Raw genomic sequence first — 24676 nt, 5'->3', positions numbered from 1 at the left:
CTGAAACACAGCCAGCCTAGCCCCTCAACGCGAGCCACCGCTTTCTGGCAAAGTCTCCGCTCGGACTCAGAAAAAGGTAGTAATCATTTGTATGCATATTAGTTTCCCAAAGTACTGACTCCACTCCAGGATAAAATTATCTCTTGAACTCTAGTGGCATCATAACACAACTGTTTTTTTTTTTTTTTTTTTTCTTTTTTAATTACTTTAGCTCTGTGAATAAGCGGAGGGAAAAACCGCAGAGAAGCAGCATTTGTTCTAACGGGGCAATTACTGAACAGCTGTGGGCTGCTCCAGCACCGAGACTCGATCATCACGGCGATTGTCTAGAAATTAGCCCAGTTTGCGGAGAAGAGCACAGTCAGTGTGAAAGCAGATTCCGCTGAAGAGTGCATGATCTCAGAGGGATACTCGAAATCCCAGCGAACGGACTGCTGGTGGCCGGAAAGGCGTATGGGCCGGCCGCCTTCACAGGCATCGCTGAACATGTTCGGGGTTTCGTACGACAAACATACACATACAGTTTGAGTAGCTCAAAGGGACACATTTATTAGGGATAGTAATAATATATGTGACCACAGACATCTGCCTAGAACCTCAAATTCTATTACATAAAGAATCAAGTGCAATCTGGTCCCACCTTGGGGGACAGGATCTCAAAGAGCAAACAAATGAATTAGATAGGTTATAGAACCATGCTTGCCTTAGCAAAGGTGTCCCAATAAGATACTCTTGATACTGTGGTTCCATAGTCTATTTAAACTTTAGACCATTTTGAAGCTAAAGAGCTACAGATTCAAAGAGACACCAAGATATGCAAATCCTAAATAATAAAGTACTGAGGTGACAGTGTAACATGAAGGCTGGCACATAGTAAATGCTTGGTAAGTACATTCATTGTCAAATGAACAAACTGATACCCATTTTAAGGACAGCGTCCATTGGGTAAAATGAGGTAAACCTATAGAACAGCTGTGGGCTGTTCTATATATATATATATAGTATATATATACTATTATTTTAATATAACATTAGACGTCAAGTATATCTCAAAAAAATGTTATGTACATACATGAAGTTTCATACCTTTCCATAAATTTTTGGAAAATGTTGCCTCGAAGACTTTCACAAATTTCTTCTATGTAGGGCTGGAAGAGATGGAAAAGAAATCCCACACTGCATAAATAGGAACCTAGAACACATACTGACGAGACTCGGATGACCCGCAGCTCCCACTCTTGCACTTGCCCAATTTTTAGTAACGGATTTATAACCGTGATTATTTAATAGTTATCTACAGCTCAACTGCATGCTCTGTGAAGGTATGGACAGGTCCGTCTGTTTGCCACGGCATCCCTATTGCCTGGCATGGTTCCTGCAAAGTCACAGATGCTTCCCAAGTGACCATGGTTGGTTTTCCAGGTGTGTGACTGCGTTGGTGGTATAGTGGTGAGCATAGCTGCCTTCCAGGTGTGTGACCCATGCAGTCCCACAGGGCTCATGCTCAGAAGAGCCAGGGCTTGGTTTCGTGTCCCTGCCTAACCCAACTTAAAATTCTGAATTTCTGAACAAGGGGCCTCAAGTTTTTTAATGCTGTGCTGGGCCCTGGAAGTTATGTAGCACATTTTGTAAATGACTAAAAGTGCTGATAATCAGCATTGATACTGAGTTTTAAAGACTAAAAGCTAATGGATCCATGGAGTAAATTTTTTTTAATTAGCTATTTTACTTATGAACTTTCTACCTTTTGGAATCACAAAGCTAAAGGTAACCATGGGGAAGAGTTAATCCCTCTCCTCATTTTGCACAGGAGGCTGCAGAACTTTGGACAGGTGCTTTCCCAAGGTCTCTGAGCAAATCCGTGGTTAGGCCAGGATGAAGGGCTCCTGGCTCACTTGTGTGGTGCGCATCCCTTTATGGAAAACAGTCTGCCGGGGACTCTTGTACCACATTAAGTATGAACCACACAGGTTCCACTTACACGTTGATTGTTGATTTTTTTACATACAATACTAGAAATGTATTTTCCTTATAATTTTCTTAATGACATTTTCTTTTCTCTAGTTTACTTTATTATAAGAATACAGTATATAATACATACAACATATAAAATCTGTGTTAATCGACTGTTTATGTTATTGGTAAGGCTTCCGGTCAACAGAAGGCTATTAGCAAAGTTTGGAGGCAGGAGCCAAAAGTTATACGTGGATTTTTGACTGCATGGGGGTCAGTGCCCCAATCCCTATGCTCTTCAAGGGTCAACAGCATTTATTTTGAAATAATTTTGTCTTACCTGGAAAAGAGTTGATGTCACTTGTTTCTTGGATAGGTGACTTTGCACATGCTCTACGGCTTGCTTTGAGAATGGCTTTTCAAAAAAAATTTAAAAAAAAAAAACAGTATTTTTTTTTCCACAAATATAAAACGTAACAAACCTCTGTACATTACACAATACTACAGCATATAATTTAACACAATTACTAAGCAGGAACCTGTGGTAATTATATTGACATGCATTTTTTAAAAATCAGCTGGATATCTGTGGGCAATCCAAACAGATACTTGCTCCTCTGAGCTTCTGCAGTTCTTAGCCACCATGTCAAGAAGGATGATGAGCACGGGGGCACCTGACTGACGTAACCTAACCCCACAAGAGTTTAAGACTACTGTGATTAAAAAAAAAAAAAAAAAAGTGTAAGGAATCTTATCATCACCTTATAAATGTATATACATCTCTCAATTAGTTAATGATGGGGTCCTGAAACTGTAAAAATTTCCACTATATAAGAGAAAACAAATGCATGAAAATCCATGTAAGAATTGAAAGCCAGGGTGGTAGGAGGCTGCAGATTCAAAGAGACACCAAGATATGCAAATCCTAAATTTGTTAAGGAAAGTCTTGCTGTGACCATAGCAGAAGGGAGCTGGCTCTAAAAAAACAGTTCCAATAAGAACTAAACACTCTCTTCTCCCTCCAAACTTCAAATTACGTCTTCTTTAAGTATGCACCACAAGAGGAAAAGCTGAAAACGCCCATAATACTGCCAAAAACCCTCTAAACTGCTGAGCGACGTGAAAACCAAGTTTCAGTGGCATCCCCACGGAACACCTGGCATTTTCCAAGGCTCAACCATTCTCCGGCAAGGTAGCAGGGCACCAAGCCTCAACCATCAGGACTGGCTCAGGAATTCTGTCTACTACAAGTGAGGTGAGGCCAACAAAGAAATGCAGGGCACAAGAGGTGCACCAGTCACAGTTACTCAAGTGGCAGGAAGAACCGTGAATGACACAGTGAATGCAGAAGCACTACAATAAATCATTATCGGGCGCCTGGGTGGCTCAGTCGGTTAAGCGACTGCCTTCGGCTCAGGTCATGATCCCAGAGTCCTGGGATCGAGTCCCACATCGGGCTCCCGGCTCAGCAGGGAGCCTGCTTCTCCCTCTGACCCTATCCCCTCTCATGCTGTTTCTCTCTCTCTCTCAAATAAATAAATAAAATCTTTAAAAAAAATAAAAATAAAAATAAAAAATAATAAATCATTATCATGGCCAGTGCGGTCTGCTCGAACTCCCCTCAATGACAGCAATGTCGTGTATCCGTGCTGGTCAATACCAGAGCCACCGGCCACCTGCAGCTCTCGGGCACTCGAAACGCGCTCGCGAGGACTTGGGGAGTGAAATACTTAACTCCACTGGATTTTAATTAATTTAACCTGATATCTAAACAGCTGCAGGGAGCCAGTGGCTCCTGTATTGGACACGGCAGCGTGGACAGTGAGGCCACTCCTTCAGAAAACTCTCAGAGACATTATGTGGTGAATTTTTATCACTAATTCTTCCACTCACTCCTGGCAGAATAATTTCCTAGGAATCTAGTTTAACCTAATGACTGAATGGATTGTTTATCTGATTTACAGGGGGAAAAAGCATACTTCCACCATCATTTAACTATTAATAAAATTAACATAAGAATTATTACTCTTCCTCATTAATCCAAAGAAACCATTTAAGATTTCAATTGATCAATATTTGATTAGCCTAATTATTTAAAGTACAGCCAAATTAACAATAATAAACCTGAATTTCTTTTAGAAAGTCTGGAATTGAGACCAGCCTTTTTTTCCATTGATCTGCATGAGTTATCAATTTTGTTTTCATCATTTTTTCTTTGGCCGTGAAAGAATCCGCTTTTGGAAATATCCTTGGAGTAGATGGAGCATCAGCTTTGTGTCAGCATTACCAGCAACCAAATGACAGAAGAGAAGACATGGGTCCCGTCCTGGGGGAGTACTGTTTGATTTTTAAGCTGCTTCTTCCTATTTTACTTTCTAGAAACACTGCAAGCTGTCTCCGAGCCAAACTAAAGGCACGCAACAGAAAGAAATACTTACATGTGAGCAAGACAGCAGCTCCTTCATGATGTAAGTGTCATAAATTTGCCGGCTTCTGCAAAGGCGGTCTTCCTCATTCTCAAGCTTCTCATATTCTTTTATCTAGATTTTTCAAAGTTACCGTTGTTAGGTATGCCTTCCCAGAAAACTCACTTTATTAAAAGATATTACTCGCCCAGGCAAAAAACCACTTCCACAGGAGATTAAGCAAATTGCTAAACCAGCTACTCCACAGGAAACAACTATTTCTAATGTTGGAATAATGAAGTTGGGATAATTTAAATGCAACTAGAAACATACAAATGGGTTTTTTCCTATGATGAACCTCGTCACTTAAATTTAGAAGCACAATATTAGGAAACAAATACTGCCATGGTTACAATTATCTTACAATACAACAGCCAGGGGCTATTCGTCCTTGCCAATTCTCCTCTCCAGAGCGAATCCCATTTAAATTTGGCTGTAATTCAGTTCTAAGACTTATGATGGGGATCGTTCTCATTCAACTACACATTACAAAACAGAAGAAAAGGGGCGCCCAGGTGGCTCAGTCATTGAGCGTGTGCCTTCAGCTCAGGTCATGATCCCGGGGTCCTGGGATCGAGACCCACGTTGGGCTCCCTGCTCGGCAGGAAGCCTGCTTCTCCCTCTCCCACCCCCCCTGCTTGTGTTCCCTCTCTTGCTGTGTCTGTCAAATAAATAAAATCTTTAAAAAAAAAAAAAAAAAAAAAAGAGGAAAAAAATATATATATAGTCAAGATTCCTGCAAAGAGATTTTTTTAAAAATCAGCTGAATATTTTAGAAAGGCATCCACCCAGAGATGAAAGCACTGGTTTTTCAGGTTGGAGCCTCACTGCACAATAAAGTATTCATAAACAGGTTACTTCAAACAGTGTATTTTGCTAACTTAGGGAAGCCAGTTGGAACGGTGTTAAGATAGGTCAAATAATAAAAATGTGCTTTAGAAGTACTTGCTGTATATAGAACTGGCCCCAACCTTCTAATCTGATAACAGAAGCTCCTAGATCAGAGAAATTGCTTTTATTTATTTACAGAAATACTTGTAATCCAAAAGACAAGAGAATGAGGACACAAATGAAATACGAGGTTAGCAGGAAGACTGCAGCAAAGATCTTCAATATGATGACTAATTACTATATATGACTTACTTTTGGGAACAAAGCATTTTCAACAGATAGACAAATGGTGACATTGACTTTCATAATATCTGAGTATTCTTTATTCTGGGATGATAAAATAGAAATGAAAGTTACCTTTTTATAGTAAGGCTGGGTTTGATAGTTTTGAAATCAAAACCAGTAAATCTTATAAGAATTTCTGATAAAGAAGGGGCACAGTCGGCAGGGAGTGGAGTGTGTGAAATACTGAGGTCCCAGATGAGGGCCAACTGGTTCACACAAGGAGAAATTACTGAGGCCATATTATTGTCCTGAATTATCATCAGCATTACAGTGAGATTCACAAGTCTATAACTGCCAGGGCTTAGAACGGAGTCTTGTTGGAACAGACAACAAAGTGTGCCATGAAGGCAGGTGGACTGCGGTGGGTTACAGCCCATCCAACCAGGAAAGGCTGTTCTAAGGAGCAGCAATCCAGCAGTGTTGGCATCACCAAAGGACCCAAGGCTTCACCCCTGAGTTAATTCAGGACAACAAGTCTAAGGAGTTCAAACACTATGCCAGACGCAAATATGGTAGCTGGGAAGCAACAGAAGCCAGATAGCAAAATCCGAAGTTGAGCCAGAAAATAAACAGAGGATCTGTCTTAGTTGATTTCTTTTGTTGCTTTAATTTTAGGTAGGTCCAAAGGTCAATGCAGAATTCTGGGATAAAACAGGTAGACTGTTAGTGAACCAAAGGAAACATTTCTGCCTAAACAAGTAAACAAACCCAAGAAATAATAAGCCTTCATGGAATTATTATCCTTGAAAACAAATGTAATGCAACATAAGTCTGTGTTCCAGGGGGCCTAGAAAGCAAGTTGACACCTGTCTAAACAAATGCTGATAATACGGAAGTTTTCCACAAGCTGTAATAATCCAACCCCATGGAACATTCTAGTTTCTTGGGCAAATGATACTCTGAACCACAATACGAGCTTTACTAAGAGACTTGTGCCTCCTAAACTCCAACCTGAACAACAGCAAAGGTAACTCAGTAGGCAAAGGAAGAGCCTAAAGTGTCTAAGTGTCTGTGGCTATAATTCAAAATTTACTTCCTATTATCAGGAAGACCACTAATTAAAGAACATGCAGTCACCTATCAATCAGCTCTAGACAGGATGATCTTATTGTAGCCTGTGCATGGAAAATGCTACCTCTAATTTAGGCAGTTAGGTTGACCAGGTCACCTGAGCAGGCGAAAGCCAGAGTTCAAGGTGAAAAGTCTCCCCTTGAGCAGGAAAGAAACATGGTCATCGACGATGCACATTCACTGGCGACACAGTGCCTTTCTGCTTGGGTGGTTACAAAGCTCACAGCTGAACATGTAGCCTGAATAAGTGGAACCCTAAGAGCAAGCACTTTTGATCCACGGCTGTCATATCTCCACTTTCTCACCACCACTGTAGGGAGATGGCCTTGTAAAGCCACCAGTGGCCTCTGCTTGCCCAATCAAGGGTCTCGCTCCTGTCTGTAGCTTCACTGATTCCCAGCAAGCATTCAACTCAGCTGTCCCTCCCACCTTCTTCTCTGACTTTGTGATCTATACTCTCCAGCAGTCTGCCACGCTGGTTCCTCTTCCAGTCTCCTTTGGCTTCTTCCTCCTCTGTTGGACTTCTAAATACTGAGGTGCCTCAGAACATGGTGCCAGGGTACCCCTTTTTCACCTGTTATATTCCCCTCAGGTAAAACTACTCAGTCCCACAGTTTCAAATACCAGTTATATTCAGATATCTAAGTTGGGACCTCTAGTACTCACTTCTTCCCCTGAGCTCCAGAGTCTAAATATCTAACTACCTTTTTGCCATTTTCATATCCTCTCTACCCCCGCCAAGCATGCCCCTCCCCTAGCCTTCTTTATCATGAAAATGAGCAAAACCATCCTCCCAATTGCTTAAGCCAAAAAATGAATAATCATCCTTGATTCCTGCTCTTTTGCTCACACCCCTGCTTCTACCTCCCCCTACGTCCAATTAATCAGCCAATCATATTGGCTTTACATTCAAATTATATCACAAACCCAGGCTCTGCTTTAGATAATAGCCAAATAACTGCCAAGGGAACAATCCTCCTGAGAAAACAACTGTAAATTCTGGACATATATAAAACCCAACTACTCTGGAGCACTAGCAAGTGACCAGAAGTACATACATAATGGGGAAGGCATATCCAACAGAAGCTGGAAAGTAAGAGCATATTCCTGAAAATAAAGAGTCAGGGAGGCGGAGCTCCAAAATTCTGTGTATAAACTCTGTCAACATCTCTGTTGGATTCCATAATGACATGTGAGCACGGCAGATCCAAAGCAGTCCAGTTAAGGCTAAAAGAACTGAACAAGATTCAGCTGCTACCCACTGTTTAAGAAGAGCTTTTGAAATTTGAGCAAGCCGAGTTAATTGCTAAAACAAAACCTCAATACCCCCTTTTTTTTTTTTTTAAAGATTTTATTTATTTTTTTGACAGAGAGAGACACAGCAAGAGAGGGAACACAGCAAGGGGAGTGGGAAAGGGAGGGAGAGAAGCAGGCTTCCCGCTGAGCAGGGAGCCCGATGCGGGGCTCGATCCCAGGACACTGGGATCATGACCTGAGCTGAAGGCAGATGCTTAACGACTGAGCCACCCAGGCACCCCCTCAAAACCCTTTGAAGAAGCATACAGAGTTTAGAGTATCTATAATGTATCAATCCTACTGTACAAGATACAATCTAAAATTATTCTACATATCAAGAAACAGGAAAATGTGGCCCACGTGCAAGAGAACAGACCATAAATGAAGACCATTCCAAGATGACTCTGATGTTGGAATTATCAGACAAGGATTTAATGCAGCTATTAGAACTATACTTAAAGACCTAACAGAAAATATGCATGTAATGAAAAAAAGAGGATAGCAGCAGAAACATATTAACTATGAGAAAAACCAAACAAATTTTAGAACTAACAAACACATCTGAAATAAAAAATTCAATGGATGGACATAATAGCAGAGTAGAGATGCCAAAAGAGTCAATGAATTTGAAGACAGATCCACAGAAACTTTACCATCTGAAGAACAGAAAAAATATCTGTGGGAAAAATTGAACAGGGCATCGGTGATATTTGGTATAATATCCAAAAATAAAACAAACATGTAATTGGAGTCCCAATAAGAGGAGAAATAGAGATTGAGGTAGAAAAAATGCTTTAAGGATAATGGCCCAAATTTTACCAGATTTGATGAAAGATACAAATTTATAGATTTCAAGAAAGTCAGCAAACCCCACAAAGGATAAACACAGTATCTAAAATTACTCCACTAGGGGCACCTGGGTGGCTCAGTCAGTTGGGTGTCTGCCTTCGGCTCAGGTCAGGACCCAGCGTCCTGGGATGGAGCTCCGCATCAGGCTCTGTGCTCAGCAGCGAGCCTGCTTTTCCCTCTCCCTCTGCCTGCCTGTCTGCCTACTTGTGATCTCTCTCTCTCTCTGTCAAATAAATAAAATCTTAAAAAGTAAAATAAAAATAAAATAAACACTTCATCTAAAACTAATGATGTAATGTATGGGGATTAACATAAGAATTAAAAAAAAATAAAATAAAATAAAATAAAATTACTCCACTAAAACACAGAGATTTTCAGAAATGGGGGAGGGGTGGTGAGCAAGACACTCATATTTGTCTCAAAGAAACAGACTTTATATATAAAAACACTGGTTGAAAGTAGAAAGGAAAAGATATATCATGAAAACAGTAAGCATAAGGAGACTGAATGCCTATAATAATACCCAGTGAAGTCATTTTCAAGACAAAGACTATGACAAGCAATGAAAAGGGACATTTCACATGAAAAGACATAACCATCATAAATGCATATGCACCTAATAACATAGCTTCAAAATACATTTTTTAAAATGACAAGAAAAAGAATAGACAATTCCACAATCAGAGTTGGAGATTTTATCACCCCTCTCTCAGCAATGGATAGAACAAAGAGATCTAAAATCAGTAAAGACATGGAAGATCTATCACATCAATCCCCTTAATCTAATTGATATTTAAAGAATATTCACTTAACACTCCCATCTTAAGTTTTCCATGGGCTTTAGAATAAGACCTGAATTTGTTACTCTGGCCCCCAACCCTGTCTCCCTCCTCCACCCGATCTTATCTCATACTATCCCAATCCTCTCATCCACTATGAACATACCATTCTGGTCTTCTTTCAGTTCCTCAAACATGCCAAGTTCTTTCCCACCACATTAGGGGCTATGTCTTAGCCACATCGAACCGAAAATGCTCTCTCTCCTACCCTGCTCTCATCTTCAAAAGACTAGCCTCCCTGTCAATCAAATCTGTTTTCCATGCCCATTCTTCAGAGTTAGTCTTTGACCCATCAATCTAAAGTGGCCTCCAAGTCACAATACATCATACTGAGTTTTGAGTCTGCTTTGAGTCCTTGCATAGCAGTTATTACTTCCTGATACATTTCCTGTTATTTGTTACTTTTTGTTGTCTGTTTCTCTCAACCAGAATAGAAGCTCAAGGAGAGCGAGGACTTTGTCTTGTTCATCCATCCAAGCAATGTCTGTCACTGGTGTTTGATAAATCTTGGGTGAATGAATGAAGAAAATCCTATGTAATAACTTTGCCTCCGATCTTATATTTATTCTCTGTTTTCCATGATTTCTTTCTAAATCTAGGTATATATACATATTTTGATAAGCTGCCTCCAAATCTAAATGGAACAAGGACACGGAACCAACACACTGAGCCATAACTCTGTGTCGGTCACTGTTCTGGTGCACTGATTTCACACACACAACCTTAAGAGACAGGCACTGCCATCACCCTCATTCTTAGCTGAGGACACCCACGCAGATAAGACAGACATTGTTTGCCCAAGTTTACACAGTAACTGGTGGAGTCCAAATCCAACCCAGGCGGGCTGAATTGAGAGCTGGCACTCTTCACCACTGAGTTACAGCCCCCCGTATACCTGAAGAGCATACTATAGATATGGTGTAGAAAGCAACTGTCCATCCAGCATCCTATCTGAGCCTCACAATTACCCTGTGAAGCAGCCAGAGATGATTCATAACCTCATTTCACAGATGAGGTAATTGAAGTTCAAGTATGAAGTCCCCCTACTGTGTGCTCCTCAAGTACAGGGAAGGCGTACTGTTCACATGTATGAGCTCCAGGTCTGAAGTGTAGATGCTGCAGAGATGGCTCAACCACTGGCCCCACGTCCCACAGCAAGTGAGAGGCACAGGTGCACCAGAGCCTAGCTAGGCCCTCTGTCTATGAGTCAAATACAGACGAAGATGAATACCAACTACACCACAGAATCAGCGGGCATAGATTACGTGCTACCGAGCGTTACAGACAACAAATGGTGTGGGAATCAAAGGTGTAAGCAATCACGGAAGACGGGGCTAGTTGTCCAGAGGGACTTGTTAGCAAATATATAAAGTGAGCTAGACCTTAAAAGAAGCTAGGCTTTCCACGGGCTGAGAAGGCAAAGCAGCATTCCAGGCTGGAGGAAGGACATAAGAAACAGAATGGGCTCAGCAGTTAGTGGCAGTTCTATGTAAGAAGGTAGAGAAAGATAAAGAGAGAAAGGTAGGTGATGACTAATACAGAGACATGTGAAAGTCAGAATAAGCTATTAGGCCTTTAACACACTGGAAATGGGCAACCACTGAAAGTCTGGGGACCCAGGAAAGTGGAAATACAACATATAAAATATGCATTTCAAGATACCAGACAAAAAAGTTTTCTAGGGGTTGGGGCCATACAACCACCACCAGAAATAGACTGATAAAACCAAGGACACAGAGCAGAATTATTGTTAACCTCAATGCTTAAAGGCTGTACTGATTTAGAAAACTGCATTCGAAGCCCCAAGACTGGATGGTGTCTTCAGTAAAAGAATACAGAGCAAGTTGCTAAGGAGCTTTGGAGTGTTATCCTCCAAGAGGATAATCTGATAAGCCAGATCCATTGTGTGCCAAACCAGAAGACAGGGGTGAAGAGCTGGGAGCAAGCCAACCAAGAGAAACTCTGATGTTTAAAGTTCAAATGGAAACACATCAGCAGTGCTCACTGCCATATTGGCAAGAAGGGCTTAAGAAGTAACCCAAGTAGATTGCCCATCTGTTTCAACCTTGCAAAAATTATGTTAAAGATGTCTCTGTATTTGACAAGGCAACTTAGTACTTGCTGAAATTGGAGAGGTGAAACTTCTAAGAACAAAGAAGCTCCTTTTGACAGCGCAAGCTATGATACTCAACCATATTACAATTCAGACCGAAATAATGTAAATTACTTCATAGTGAGTAAGATCCTTTTGGATTTGGCTTATTTTTTATACATGATGCTAAATGCACATCATAATTTGGCCATTCTCCCTGGAAATACATTAATATAGTTTGAAAAGTAGAGAAAATATCAAGTTTTCAAGTACATCAATAATCCAGAAAGAAAAGAATATCCCTCCAATTTTCAAACTTGTACAAAGATTCCTAGTATCAGTCCTAATTATGCTTTGCTTTCTTTGGACCATTTAAAATGCTTTAGGGGACACCTGGATGGCTCAGTGGGTTAAGCGTCTGCCTTCGGCTCAGGTCATGATCCCTGGGTCCTGGGATCCAGCGCCCCACCCACCCCCACCCCCACCCTGTCGGGCGTCCAGCTCAGCAGGGAGCCTACTTCTCCCTCTCCCTCTGCCTTTCCCTCTCTGCTTGTGCTTGCTCTCTCTCATGCCCTCTCTCTCTCTCAAACAAATAAATAAATAATCCTTAAAATGCTTTAGGATAAGGATACATTATGCTAATAATAGCATGTCATTTCTTAAATATATTTTAAACTAAAATATTTCGTAATTTCTGTTCCAATTTCTTCTTTGACCCATAAATTACTTACAAGTATATTTATTTCCAAGCAGTTAAGGATTTCTTAGTAAACTCTGTTATTAAATTTGAGTTTAATTCCATTGTGGTCGGAAAACACTCCAAACAATTTTGATCTTGAAATCTGCAGCTTTCTTTAGGGCCTGGCAAATAATTTCTTTTGGTAAATCTTCCATTTGTACTTTAATGAAGGCAAATTCTATTTTTGCTGGGTGCAGCACTCCATATATGTCAATTAGGTCAAGTTTACTCATCACTTTATTAAGATTTTCTATATCCCTACTAACGTTTTAGCTGTCTGTTCTTTTTTTTTTTTTAAGATTTTATTTATTTATTCATGAGAGACAGAGAGAGAGAGAGAGAGAGAGGCAGAGGGAGAAGCAGCCTCCCAAGGAGCAGGGAGCCCGATGTGGGGCTCGATCCCAGGACCCTGGGATCATGACCTGAGCCGAAGGCAGACGCTTAACCATCTGAGCCACCCAGGCGCCCCTTAGCTGTCTGTTCTATAAACTCTTGAAGAGTGTGTGCTAATGTCTCCCACTAAGCATGCCTTATTTTAGATCTGTCAATTTTGGTTTTATATACTTTGAAGCTACATTATTTATAACATACAAGTTTAAGATTGTGATCCTGACCCCATTATCATTATGAAATAATCCGCACCTCCAAGTAGCATTTACCATATACTTGGTCTGATATTAGTGTTGCTGTGTCAGCTTTGCTCTGGTTGGTGTTTGTCTCTGTATATCCTCTGCCACCCTTCTGTTTAAAGTATGTCACTTGTATGCAGTATATAATAGAGTTTTGGTGATTTATTCAGGCAGCAAACTTAGACTTTTACTTGGGAGTATTCAGTCCATTTACATTAAATGTAATTACTTATGTAGAAGGATTTACAGTTAACATCTTATTGTTTTCAATTTGACCCATCTATTTTATGTCCTTTTATTCCTTTTTTTAATTAATGCAATATTGTTTATTCCATTTTCCCTCTTTTAACTTGTTAGATATTTTATTCTATTAAGAGTTGCCTTAGAGGGGCAACTGGGTGGCTCAGTCATTAAGGGTCTGCCTTCGGCTCAGGTCATGATCCCAGGGTCCTGGGATCGAGCCCCGCATCGGGCTCCCTGCTTGGCGGGAGGCCTGCTTCTCCCTCTCCCACTCCCCCTGCTTTGTGTTCCCTCTCTCATTGGGTCTCTCTCTGTCAAATAAATAAAATCTTCAAAAAAAAAAAAAAAAGAGTTGCCTTAGAGATTACAATATGCATCCTTAACTGATTACAAGTCAACACAAATTATTACTTTTACCATTCATCCCCCAATAATCCTAGCATCTTAAAACACTTTAACTTCTTTAACCCTCTCTTGCCTCTGGTGCTATTATACATTTTAGTTTTATACACATTTTAAAATCTAAAAACATTATTGTTTTGCATGGTCAACATTCATTTTTATTTTACATACATATCACCCTTCATGGTGACCTCATTCCTTCCTGCATTTCCATCTGGGATTATTTTCCTTCTGCCTAAAGTATCTCTTTTTACCATTTGCTGTAATGCAGGTCCACGACTGACAAAATTCCCTCAGTTTTTCTCTGAAAATATCTTTATTTCACCTTCATTTTGAGGGAAATTTTTGCTGGGAATGGAATTCTAGGTTGGCAGGGTTTGGGGGTATTGTTTGGTTGGTTGGTTTCATTATTTAGATGGCCACTTTACTGTCTGGGTTTTTTTGCCGCTACTGTTGTTTGTTTTAACCATTTCTTTTAAGATGTCATAGCCAGTCAGTCATACTATTTGTTGCTCCTTTAAAAGTAATGTGTCTTGGGGCGCCTGGGTGGCTCAGTTGGTTAAGCGACTGCCTTCGGCTCAGGTCATGATCCTGGAGTCCCGGGATCGAGTCCCACATCGGGCTCCCTGCTCGGCAGGGAGTCTGCTTCTCCCTCTGACCCTCCTCCCTCTCATGCTCTCTGTCTCTCATTCTCTCTGTCTCAAATAAATAAATAAAATCTTTAAAAAAAAAAAAAAAGTAATGTGTCTTTTTCCACTCTCTCTTTGCTTTGAAGACTTTCTCTGTCGGTTTCCATGGTGTTATACTGATGTCAAAGACAGGTGTCCTTTGTAGCCATTCTGCTTGGGGTTTTCTAAGTTCTTTGAATCTGTAAGCAGCTCTCTTTAATCATTTTGTAAAATTCTTTTTTTTTAATCTGTCTTTTTTTTTTATTCTTATGTTAATCCCCATACATTACATCATTAGTTTTAGATGAAGTGTTCCATGATTCATTGTTTGTGCATAACACCCAGTGCTCCATGCAGAATGTTTCATTTTGTAAAATTCTTAGTGTTATCTCTTCAAATATTGTTTCTGCCCCATTCACTCTCTTCTCCTACATATTCCAATTCTACGTATGTTAGACCTTTTAACCACATCCCACATGTCTTTAACATCCTTATCTATTTCATTTTTATATTCTTTCTTCTCTGTGTTTTAGTGTGAGATTATCTACTGACCTGCCTCCCTATTTATTAATCCTGTCTTATGTTGTAACCAATCTGCTATTGATTCTAGTCATTAGGTTCTAATTTCAAATATTCTACTTGATGTCCCAGAATATCCATTTGGTTCTTCATAATAAATTGGACTGAAATTCACTACTTCTCCATCTGTTTTGTCTATCTTTTCCTCTATTGTTTTAAACATACTATTTACGGTCATTTTTAAGTACTTGTTAGCTAACTTCCATATCTGAGTCATCTGTGGGTCTACTTCTATTACCTTATGAGACATATGATCTTATATCTTAGATGTCCATTATGTTTTTACTGTATTTGAACATTGTAGGGTCTCTCTCTATTATTTTCCACCTACAAAAAAAGGACAGAGGGCTTCCTTGTACTCTGCTACACAGGAGGAGAGAGGGCTCATCACCTAATATGCGATGAGACTGGGCTGGGTCTCCATTTTTGTAGGACTCAGTCTGCCTCCGGTTTGCCCCTGTTCTTAAGACATGGCTCTCCATGGAGTTCAGTGAGAAGCCTGCAAGAAGTTTTCAGAATAGCTCTTTGGCCTCCTTGACATAATTCTTGAGAAGGAGATTAATCACATGTTTGGGGCTCCTCCAGTTTCATTTGATTTTATTTTAGCCCCAGAAACTTCTTCTGGCTTTTTTGTCTCCCAGAAGCAGCCTTCTGCCTGGGGCCAAACCTGGACTCTTGTCTGCTCACTACACCTGAAAATCAGTAGCTGCCCCAGGTGATAAGTAGCTACAGATCTTCAGTGTCTATCAACTGCTCCCTAGGGTTTTCATCTCTTGCCTGTTTTGTTTTCAGATCCCTGACACCACAGGTCCACATTTCAATATACCAGCATGAGGCTGTGGGAGATTTCAGTGAGGCTTCCAGAAGCTCCTGGCCTATCTCTTCAGCTCCCATCCAAATGTCTTACTGGGAAACCAGTTGTGTGTCTGAGACTCCCCTTTCCCACCACATCTCCAATTTGTCACTCTGGCCATGTGTGACCAGGAAACGTTGGTAGTTTCTCTTTCACTCAGTGGAGGCCCTCTGCCTCAGCTTATGTCTCCAGAATCAGCATGCTTCTGCAGAAAATCAAACAGTTGCTGATCCTCAGTGCCCCTTGGAATGATAATCCCTCCTCTGGAGTTTTAGTCCAACTATTCCTCAGTGCTTCCAGAGCACTCCAGAGCCCTTGAAAATATGATTTTTACAGATGTTGTCAGTCTGTAATCAACTACATATTATACCTTGTGCTACTAATTATGGTCAATGAATTTCTACATATTTGTAAGATATTTAGTAGTCTTGATATTTTCCAAAGTACAGTCTACATATGCCTTTAAAATAAAAGCATCAGTAAAACAGTTACTTCTTACCTCTTCATAAAACTTCACCTGAGGTACAGCTTCATTAATTTCATTCAAACAAAAATCTTTAAATAGCAAGAAACCTAAAGGAAAAGAATAAGAAATTTCAGCGTGGGCAATAAACTGAAATTTTACCCCACAGGGTGTTTTCAAAGTAATGTGTTTATACTTAAACCTCTTCCTCCCCTACCTTCAAAAATAATAATAAAGATTTTGGGGCACCTGGGTGGCTCAGTCAGTTAAGTGTCTAACTTGATTTTGGCTCAGGTCATGATCTCAGGGTCATGAGATTGAGCCCCACCTTGGGCTCCGCACTGGGCGTAGAGTCAGCTTCAGATTCTCTCTCTCCCTCTGCCCCTCCTCACTCCTCCCTCCCTCTCAAAAATTAATAATAATAAGAATTTCAAAGGGCTAATTATACCCCAAAAGAAAATACTCCACATAAAGTAAGAGTACCACATACCTGGCTCCTTGCTTTGGGTTCCTTCCCTACTGGCAACCCCCCTGACACACACTTTTAAAAACTGCATGATAATAAGCAGTGTCAGTGGTCACCACTCCTTAGAGCCACTGGCCACTGCAGCAAACAAAAGAATAACCAAAGAAATAAGAGATATGGGTAGTGTGGAAGTGTTGGTAAGAGTCATCATAAAGCTAATAAATACTATGCCCACAGAAACAGGACGAAATTCCCTAAATAAAAAAAAAAAAAAAGACAGAAGGACTTTCATGACCTTCCCAGCCACTTACTACCTCTAAGTCCCTCAAAGTCCCCACCAAATACCCTGTGCCAGGGCAGACTACCCACTCCCAGATTATTCTCTGCTCCTTCACAGTGCCATGCCTCCCCTTCCATCAATCAGCACCTTATACTGGGAATACCGCCTCCACTGCACAGTGCCTGGTGCACAGAGAAGTTCGATAGATGTTTGTTGAACAAATGCTTGTTTACATAACCCTTCCAACATGGCTCTGTCAAAGTACTTAGCACACTCCAATTAATTATCTGATTTATAAGTTCCTCCTGCATTTGCAAACCAACTGCCTAGCATAACGCCTAGCACACGGTCAAGACTAAATGAACAAATGAAGTTCACTAAGACAAGCTGATACCAGCCTGAGGGTAGAGATTATAAAAAGTCAAAAACAAATTAAAAAGCAAAAAAAAAAAAAAGTCAAAACAGGGGTGCCTGGGTGGCACAGTCAGTTAACTGTCCAACTCTTGGTTTCAGCTCAGGTCATGATTTCAGGGTCTTGAGATCGAGCCCTGCTTCGGGCTCCATGCTGAACACGGAGTCTGCTTTGAATTCTCTCTTCCTCTCCCTCTACTCCTCCTGCTCATACTCTCTCTCAAATAAATAAATCTTTTTTAAAAAAAGTCAAAACAATGAAAGGACTGCTGGAAGAAACAAGTCGCAGAAGGGAACTGAAGGGAAGACTCACAACAAGTCTAAGATGTAGGGAGAAGGTAGACCGGAATTCCCCTGGTAGGACAGAGAGAGGCAAAGAAAGCAGCTTTGACAGGTTTTAACTGAAGTTAGCCAAAGAAATCACGTAACAACCTGTCTGTTACTGCTCCATAAATTCCCCTCCATAGTTCCAGGAAGATGACCTCTGGAAATGGTAAATGTTCACTGAGTGGAGCTAGAAGAAAGTATTTGCAATATTTAGTTAAATCAGCAAGACCAGACCAACTAGAGTTGGGTGCACCTGGCAGTAGGGACGTGGGCTCGCTCATTTCATCTCAAGGAACTGAGGACAGACTGACCTAATGAAGCAAGCAGAAAATTCAGGAAGCAGACAAATAGAAAGAGTTAAAGATGCAAATCTCTATCTATTTGCACATTAACATTTTTATTTTAAATTGGAGACATGGTTACCTTTTCATTCTCATGCATGTCAAAGTATGTAATTTCAAATTTCCCTTGTCATTTCTTGTTGGACTCCTGAGTCATTCAGAAATGTGCGGTTTGAGTTCCAGATATTTTGGGGTTTTCAGGTATTTTTCTGATATTGATTTCTGTTTAATTCTGCTGTGGTCAGAGAACATATTCAGTATGATTTCAACGCTTTCAATTTATTGTAACGGCTTTGGCCCCAAATTTGGTCCATCTAGGTGAATGCTTCATGGGCACTTGGGGGGAAAAGTGTATACTGTAGAGTGTTCCATTAAACAAAATAAAAAGGCAATGAAGCCGAGTTGGTTGGTCAGGCTGTTCAAGTCCCTCATCCAAATCCTTACTTAATGTTTGTCTCCTTATTCTATCCATTATCAACAGAGGACTGTTGAAATCCCCATCTGTAATTGTGGATTTGCTCATCTCTTCTCAGTTGTCGTCAGTTTTTGGTTTATGTATTTCTTTTTCTATTTTGGGGAGAGAAAACTAAAATGAGAATTTGAACTGAGGTTATTTTGATCATACGAGAGATGTTTTTGTGACGTCTAAACGACAAATGAACTAATATGCCACATATTGACCACTGGCTTTGGGCTGAACTTGGAACCAAGGGGAAATGGTTCATCATGCCCATTGTGCCCTCTGGAATCGAAGCCTTACTTTCTCTTCCAGCCTCTTCTTAGACTGTTCTCTCCCAAGCTCCCTGCACTGAGGCCACGTGTCTGCATTCTAGTTCCTCTCTAATACCAAACCCGATCTGCTCTCAGAGCTACCAGCTTGCTCTCCCCACTTCCTAAGACACTCTCCCTGACCTTGTGGGCCTGCAGAGCTCAGCTCAAACGCCCCCTCCTTAGGCCTTCCAGGATTCTCATTTATGTTCATTCTCTCTCTCTCTAAGATGCACAAGAGCACACCCATGTGCACACACGTGTACGTGCAGACACACACTTTGTTTACAGTACTTGTGACTAGCAAAAATTATCATATGCATATGTTTGTTTGCTTCTTTATTATTTACCTTCCCCACAACTATGGAAAGGCCACGTAGGTCTTATTCTCTACTACATATGCAGGAACAAGAACATCATGATATAGAGGGAGTGCAGGAGAAAGAACGAGGGAAGGAAGGAGAAAGGGGGGATGGGAAAGGAGGGACAAGTAAGGAAAAGGGAAGAGGGAGGAAAGGGAGGAGGAGAGGGGAAAGGAGGAGGATGAGGGAGAGAAGGAGATGAATGAATGCACATCTAACTGCAAATGTTTCTACCTGCTTCTTCAGTGCAATTTCCATCGTCAATGTGTGGGATGAGCCAAAGAATGACTGTAACATACTGCCGGGGAAAAGCCTCATTATTTTCCTCATGTCTGCACGCAAACTGAAGCCTTACTTTCTGCCTCAGGAGCTACTAAAACGGAACAGCAAGAAGAAAGGTGTTTTGCCTTTTGGATAAACTCTAGATCACTGTGTTTCAGGCCGAGAGCAACTTCCCTTCATTAGGCTTAAATTATACACAAAAACCCCCCAAATGAAGCATTTCTCAGATTAGAACAAAAGCTAAAGGGCAAAAATAAGGAAATAATTTGCCTAACAGGTTCACTTCATCAGTGGTTTTTCTCCAGATTTTAAAGAATAAAAAATAGTGACCCAACACCTGCTTTTACTATATAACTGTGGAATGTGTTTACCCTTGTTTCTATATTTGGGCCACCGCAAACTGCCTGCATACTGATTAACTTTTGAGTATATATAACATCTAGAAAAAGTAAACTATCCCAATTTGTCACCATAATATTTTGCAAAAATTAGGAGAAAGAACTGTATTGCTTTTTATAAAATACCAATGAGAACTTTTTATGATACACAAATATAACTTTTATATTGCATTTTATAAAATATCAATTAAGAACATTTTAAAGTATCAAATATAAGTTTCTATGAGAAATTTTGAAATGTTACTTCCTAAAAAATTTTCAAAGGAGAAAGAAAAATTATGAAAAACAGTCTTGGGTGCCTAGGTGGCTCAGTTGGTTAAGCGCCTGCCTTCGGTTCGGGTCATGATCCCAGGGTCTTGGGATCGAGTCCCACATTGGGCTCCCCACTCAGCGGGGAGTCTGTTTTTCTCTCTACTCTTCCCCCTGCTCATGCTCTCTCCCTATCTCACTCTCTCTCTCCCTCAAATAAATAAATAAAAAATCTTAAAAAAAAAAAGTCTTTCAAGAAATAATACCTGTCCTAGGTTTTGCCAAGGAGACTCAAACACTGGGAAGGACAGATTGTGTAACTGCTAAAAGTTTCTACCAATACTGACTGATTTGACAAAGCATTTCCCAAGTATCTACTAAGAGCCACTGTGCTATACGTTAGGGATGCAATGGTGAAGACAGAGAATTCTTCCCATAAGGGACTTATGGATTTGGTATAAGGGACAGACAACAAAGAAGTACATAAATAAAATAAGTGCAATTTATGTAAATGATATAAAGAAATTTTAAAAAGTGCCGACAGATGATAAAAAGAAGGAAATGTATGTCATACAGAATGACAGTAAGACCTCTCTGGGCTGTGAGATGAACAAATTACAAAGCATTTCAGACTAGAAAAGGCTAAAATGTTTAGTCTTACTCCTATTCAATAATGTATTCGAGGTCTTAGCCAGTACAGTAAGGCAAGAATAGGAAATAAAAGTTACTCAAAATGGAAAGGAAGAATTAAACCTGATTCTATTTGGGGCACCTGCGGGGCTCAGCTGGTTAAATGTCTGACTTGTGACTTTGGCTCAGGTCATGATCTCATGGGTCATGCGATCGAGCCCCATGTTGGGCTCCACACTCAGCAGGGAGTCTGCCTGAGATTCTCTCCCTCTGTCCCTCCTGCCCCTATCTAATAAATAAATAAATCTTTAAAAAAATTTTTTAAATAAAACTGATTCTATTCATAAACAAGCTGGTTATCTATAGTAACAAATCCTATCTACAATGTTACTAGGATATATAAGTGAATTTAGCAAGGCCCCACGCTAGAAGGCCATTAGGTAAGATGACATTCTGATATGCTCAGATCACACAATTTTAAAACAAATTTTAAAACATGTCCATTTTCAATAAGCAATACTTAGGAATAAATAAATAAGAGATATATAAGACTATTATGTTGAAAACTATAGAATATTACTGATAGAAATTAAAGAAGACCTAAATAAATAAAAAGACATACTCAGTTTATTGACTGGAAGACTCAGTATTGCTCACATGTATATTCTCCCAAAATTGATCTTTAAATTCAATACAATCCCAATCATAATCTCTGGAGGCTTTTTAAAGAAATTGACAAGCTTTGATTCTAACTAAAATGTCTATGGAAATGCAAGAAACCTAAAATACCCAAAACACCTTGAAAAAGAGGAAAAAAGTCCAAGGACTAATACTACCTGATTTCAAGACTCATTATACAGCCACGGTAATCAGTATGGTATTGGCATAAGACTAAATCAGTGGAACAGAACAGAAGATCCAGAAATATGCCCTCACGTAGATGGTCAGCTTATTTTCAACGAAGGCACTAGAGCAATTTATTGGGAAAAGAAACTCTTTTCAACAAGTGGTACTAGAAAAACTTATATCCCAGTGGAGAGAAAAAAAAGGCAAACCTTACCTCACAGCTTATAAATAATTAAATTGAGACTGATCATAGAATTAAATGTAAAAGGCGAAATTATAAAACTTCTAGAAAATGTATAGAATACCTTCACAGAAAATACTTATGCAGAAGATTTCTTAGGCAGAATACAAAAAAAAATAATAAATTAGGCTTTATCAAGATTTAGCACTATGCTCATCAAAAGACAATTAAGAAAAGAGACCAGCCATAGACTGGGGATAAAATATTATAAAACTTAAATCTGAAAAAGGCCTTCTATCCAATTTATATATACTTTTTTTTAAAGCCACTTACAAATCATTTTTAAAAGAAAACCACCATAAAAAAAAGTGTGCATACATTTGAACACTTGTGTGCATACATTGAACATAAAGGAAGAGACAGGCATGTCCAATAAGCACGTGAAATGGACTCAACATAGCTGGTCACCATGCACACGTAAATTACATCACTTTGAGATACCACTGGACAACTACCTGAGTGGCAGAGGTAAAAAGACAATACTATCCTGGCAACCAGAACTCGCTTTCGCTGAGGAGCATATACAAGCTTTAGACTCCTCATTTCTCTGAGTCATCAGGCAAAAGAGGAAGTCACTGTGCTGGCTGGGGTGACTGATCCTGACTAGCCCGGGGGGGGACACTAGATGTCTCCTCCACAGTGGAGGGCAGGAAGAGTATGTCTGGAATACAGGAGATCCCCTCTCTGAATATGACCATGCCCTGTCATTAATGTCAATGGAAAACTACAACACAATTCAGGCAGGACTGCTAATGGCCCGGACCCTTCAGGAATGAAGGCTAGATCACCAATACCAGCTACAACATGTGATCAGTTACAGAAACAATGATTATAATTGGCATTGAGTATTTCCTCCTGATTGTGTGTGTGTGTGTATATGTGTGTATTAAACAAATATCTTTGCTTTCTTCCCCCCGTTATGCCCTTACCCGGTAACATAAGATGTACCGACTTTATATCATACCGTTTAAATGTTGTTAACATTACATTGTGGTATTTACAATACAGGATATCAAGGAGAAGAGTGAACATTACCTATTGTTTTGCCTCCTCCTCTGGGGAAAGGGTTAGCGCATTTTGGTTATGTGCAAGTGGTCGTATCATTTTGGGTGGGGGGTATGATCATATTATCTCTATTAGAGAATTAAATACAGTCTACGGAGATGCACAGAGTGAGTGCCAAGGTGACAAGGGATGGACATGTGTGACACAATTTTTGTGTCAACTTAGAGGGTATTTGGGGACACAATTAAAAACTAAACTGGTGAACTGTAAGTAAGCAGATTGCTCTCCATAATGGGGGCGAGCATCATTCAATGAGTTGAAGTCCTGACTAGAAAAGAAAGACCAGCCTCCATGAGCAACAAGAAATTCTGCCAGCAGGCGGCCCCAAACTTCATCTGCACATCGGCTCTCCTGGGTCTCGGGCTGGCCAGCCTACTCTGGGGATTTGGACCTGCCAGTCTCCATAATCACAGGAACCAATTCCTTATGATTAATCTCTCTCTCTCTCTCTCTCTCTCTCTCTCTCTCTCTCTCCACACACACACACACACACACACACACACACACACACACACACACACCCTATTGGTCCTGTTTCTCTGGAAAACCCCTATCACAGATTTTGAGCTTTCTGTAGAATGTATATTCACTCAGGAAAACAGTCTGAAAGTTCCTTATAAAGCCAAACACACCCTTAACACACAACTCAGCAACTCCACTATTAGGTATTGACCTAGTGGTAACATATGGCCTCCAAAAAGACATGTATATGAATCTTCGTAACAGGTATATTCATGATTTAGTTGAAATAGTCTGAAGTCCAACAACTGAGGGATAAATAGCGATATTTTCACACAGTGGATTACTAGTCAGCAATAAAAAACAAAACACCAAAACATATAGCAACATAAGTAAATGCCAGATGTTTTGCTTGTCCAAAGACACCAGACACAAAAGAGCATATGCTCGGTAATTCTCTATGTATGAAGTTCTAAAACAGGCAAAACTAATCTATAGTTGTTGTTTTTTTTTTTTTAAAGATTTTATTTATTTATTTGAGACAGAGAGAATGAGAGAGAGCACATGAGAGGGGGGAGGGTCAGAGGGAGAAGCAGACTCCCTGCCGAGCAGGGAGCCCGATGCGGGACGCGATCCAGGGACTCCAGGATCATGACCTGAGCCGAAGGCAGTCGCTTAACCAACTGAGCCACCCAGGCGCCCCTAATCTATAGTTTTAAAAAAGGAAAGGGGGCATGAAATTGGGAAGGGCATAAGGGAACTTTCTGGGGACAAAAATGTTCTGTAGTTTGATAGAGATGTGGGTTTATGCATTTATCAAAATGAAATTGTGAACAGTATTATAAGTAAATTTACTTTAAACAAATATTAACTCTAGTGAGTAGGTTTGCATTTCACAATAGCATGAGTTGGCAGTTCTGAAACTACTCATGGTGTGTTCTAGGCTTATACAAATGAGCAAATACATTGAGGATAACAGGAGCCTTCTTGGAAAAGAGGTAAAACAGGGAAAGAGAATAGAAAGTATATTGTAGTAATGGATTGGAATGAGGTATCCATTTGAGCTCATTGTTTTTACCAGATAGACAAACAGATGTACACACACACACACACACACTCCTTGCTCTTTCACTAAGAAGACCTAGAAGCAATGAACACGTCTAGTGCCCAAGCTGAAGATTCTCAACACCATTCTCTAAGGAACTAGAGACCCTCGAAGAAAGGCTGCTTGATTCTA

General features: G+C 40.2%; 1 protein-coding gene across 3 annotated transcripts in view; it reads right to left on the bottom strand.

Annotated features, from left to right (window-relative positions):
* Positions 1-24676, bottom strand: part of GRK3 (G protein-coupled receptor kinase 3) — a 127922-nt gene that overhangs the window by 54509 nt on the left and 48737 nt on the right. For 2 of the 3 annotated variants that reach the window (XM_035017243.1, XM_035017244.1), the window contains exons 3-6: positions 16351-16424; positions 4392-4493; positions 2294-2368; positions 1087-1148 (exon numbers count right to left, since the gene is read on the bottom strand). In XM_035017243.1, coding sequence (XP_034873134.1) covers positions 1087-1148; positions 2294-2368; positions 4392-4493; positions 16351-16424 — 313 coding nt within the window. The remainder of the gene's footprint in view (positions 1-1086; positions 1149-2293; positions 2369-4391; positions 4494-16350; positions 16425-24676) is intronic. The other variant, XM_035017245.1, reaches the window with a different exon arrangement.

Source organism: Mirounga leonina, unplaced genomic scaffold (assembly GCF_011800145.1).
Source record: "Mirounga leonina isolate KUSES-001 unplaced genomic scaffold, KU_Mleo_1.0 Mir_171, whole genome shotgun sequence".
Lineage (NCBI taxonomy): Eukaryota > Metazoa > Chordata > Mammalia > Carnivora > Phocidae > Mirounga > Mirounga leonina.
This window is presented reverse-complemented; position numbering and strand designations above follow the sequence as displayed.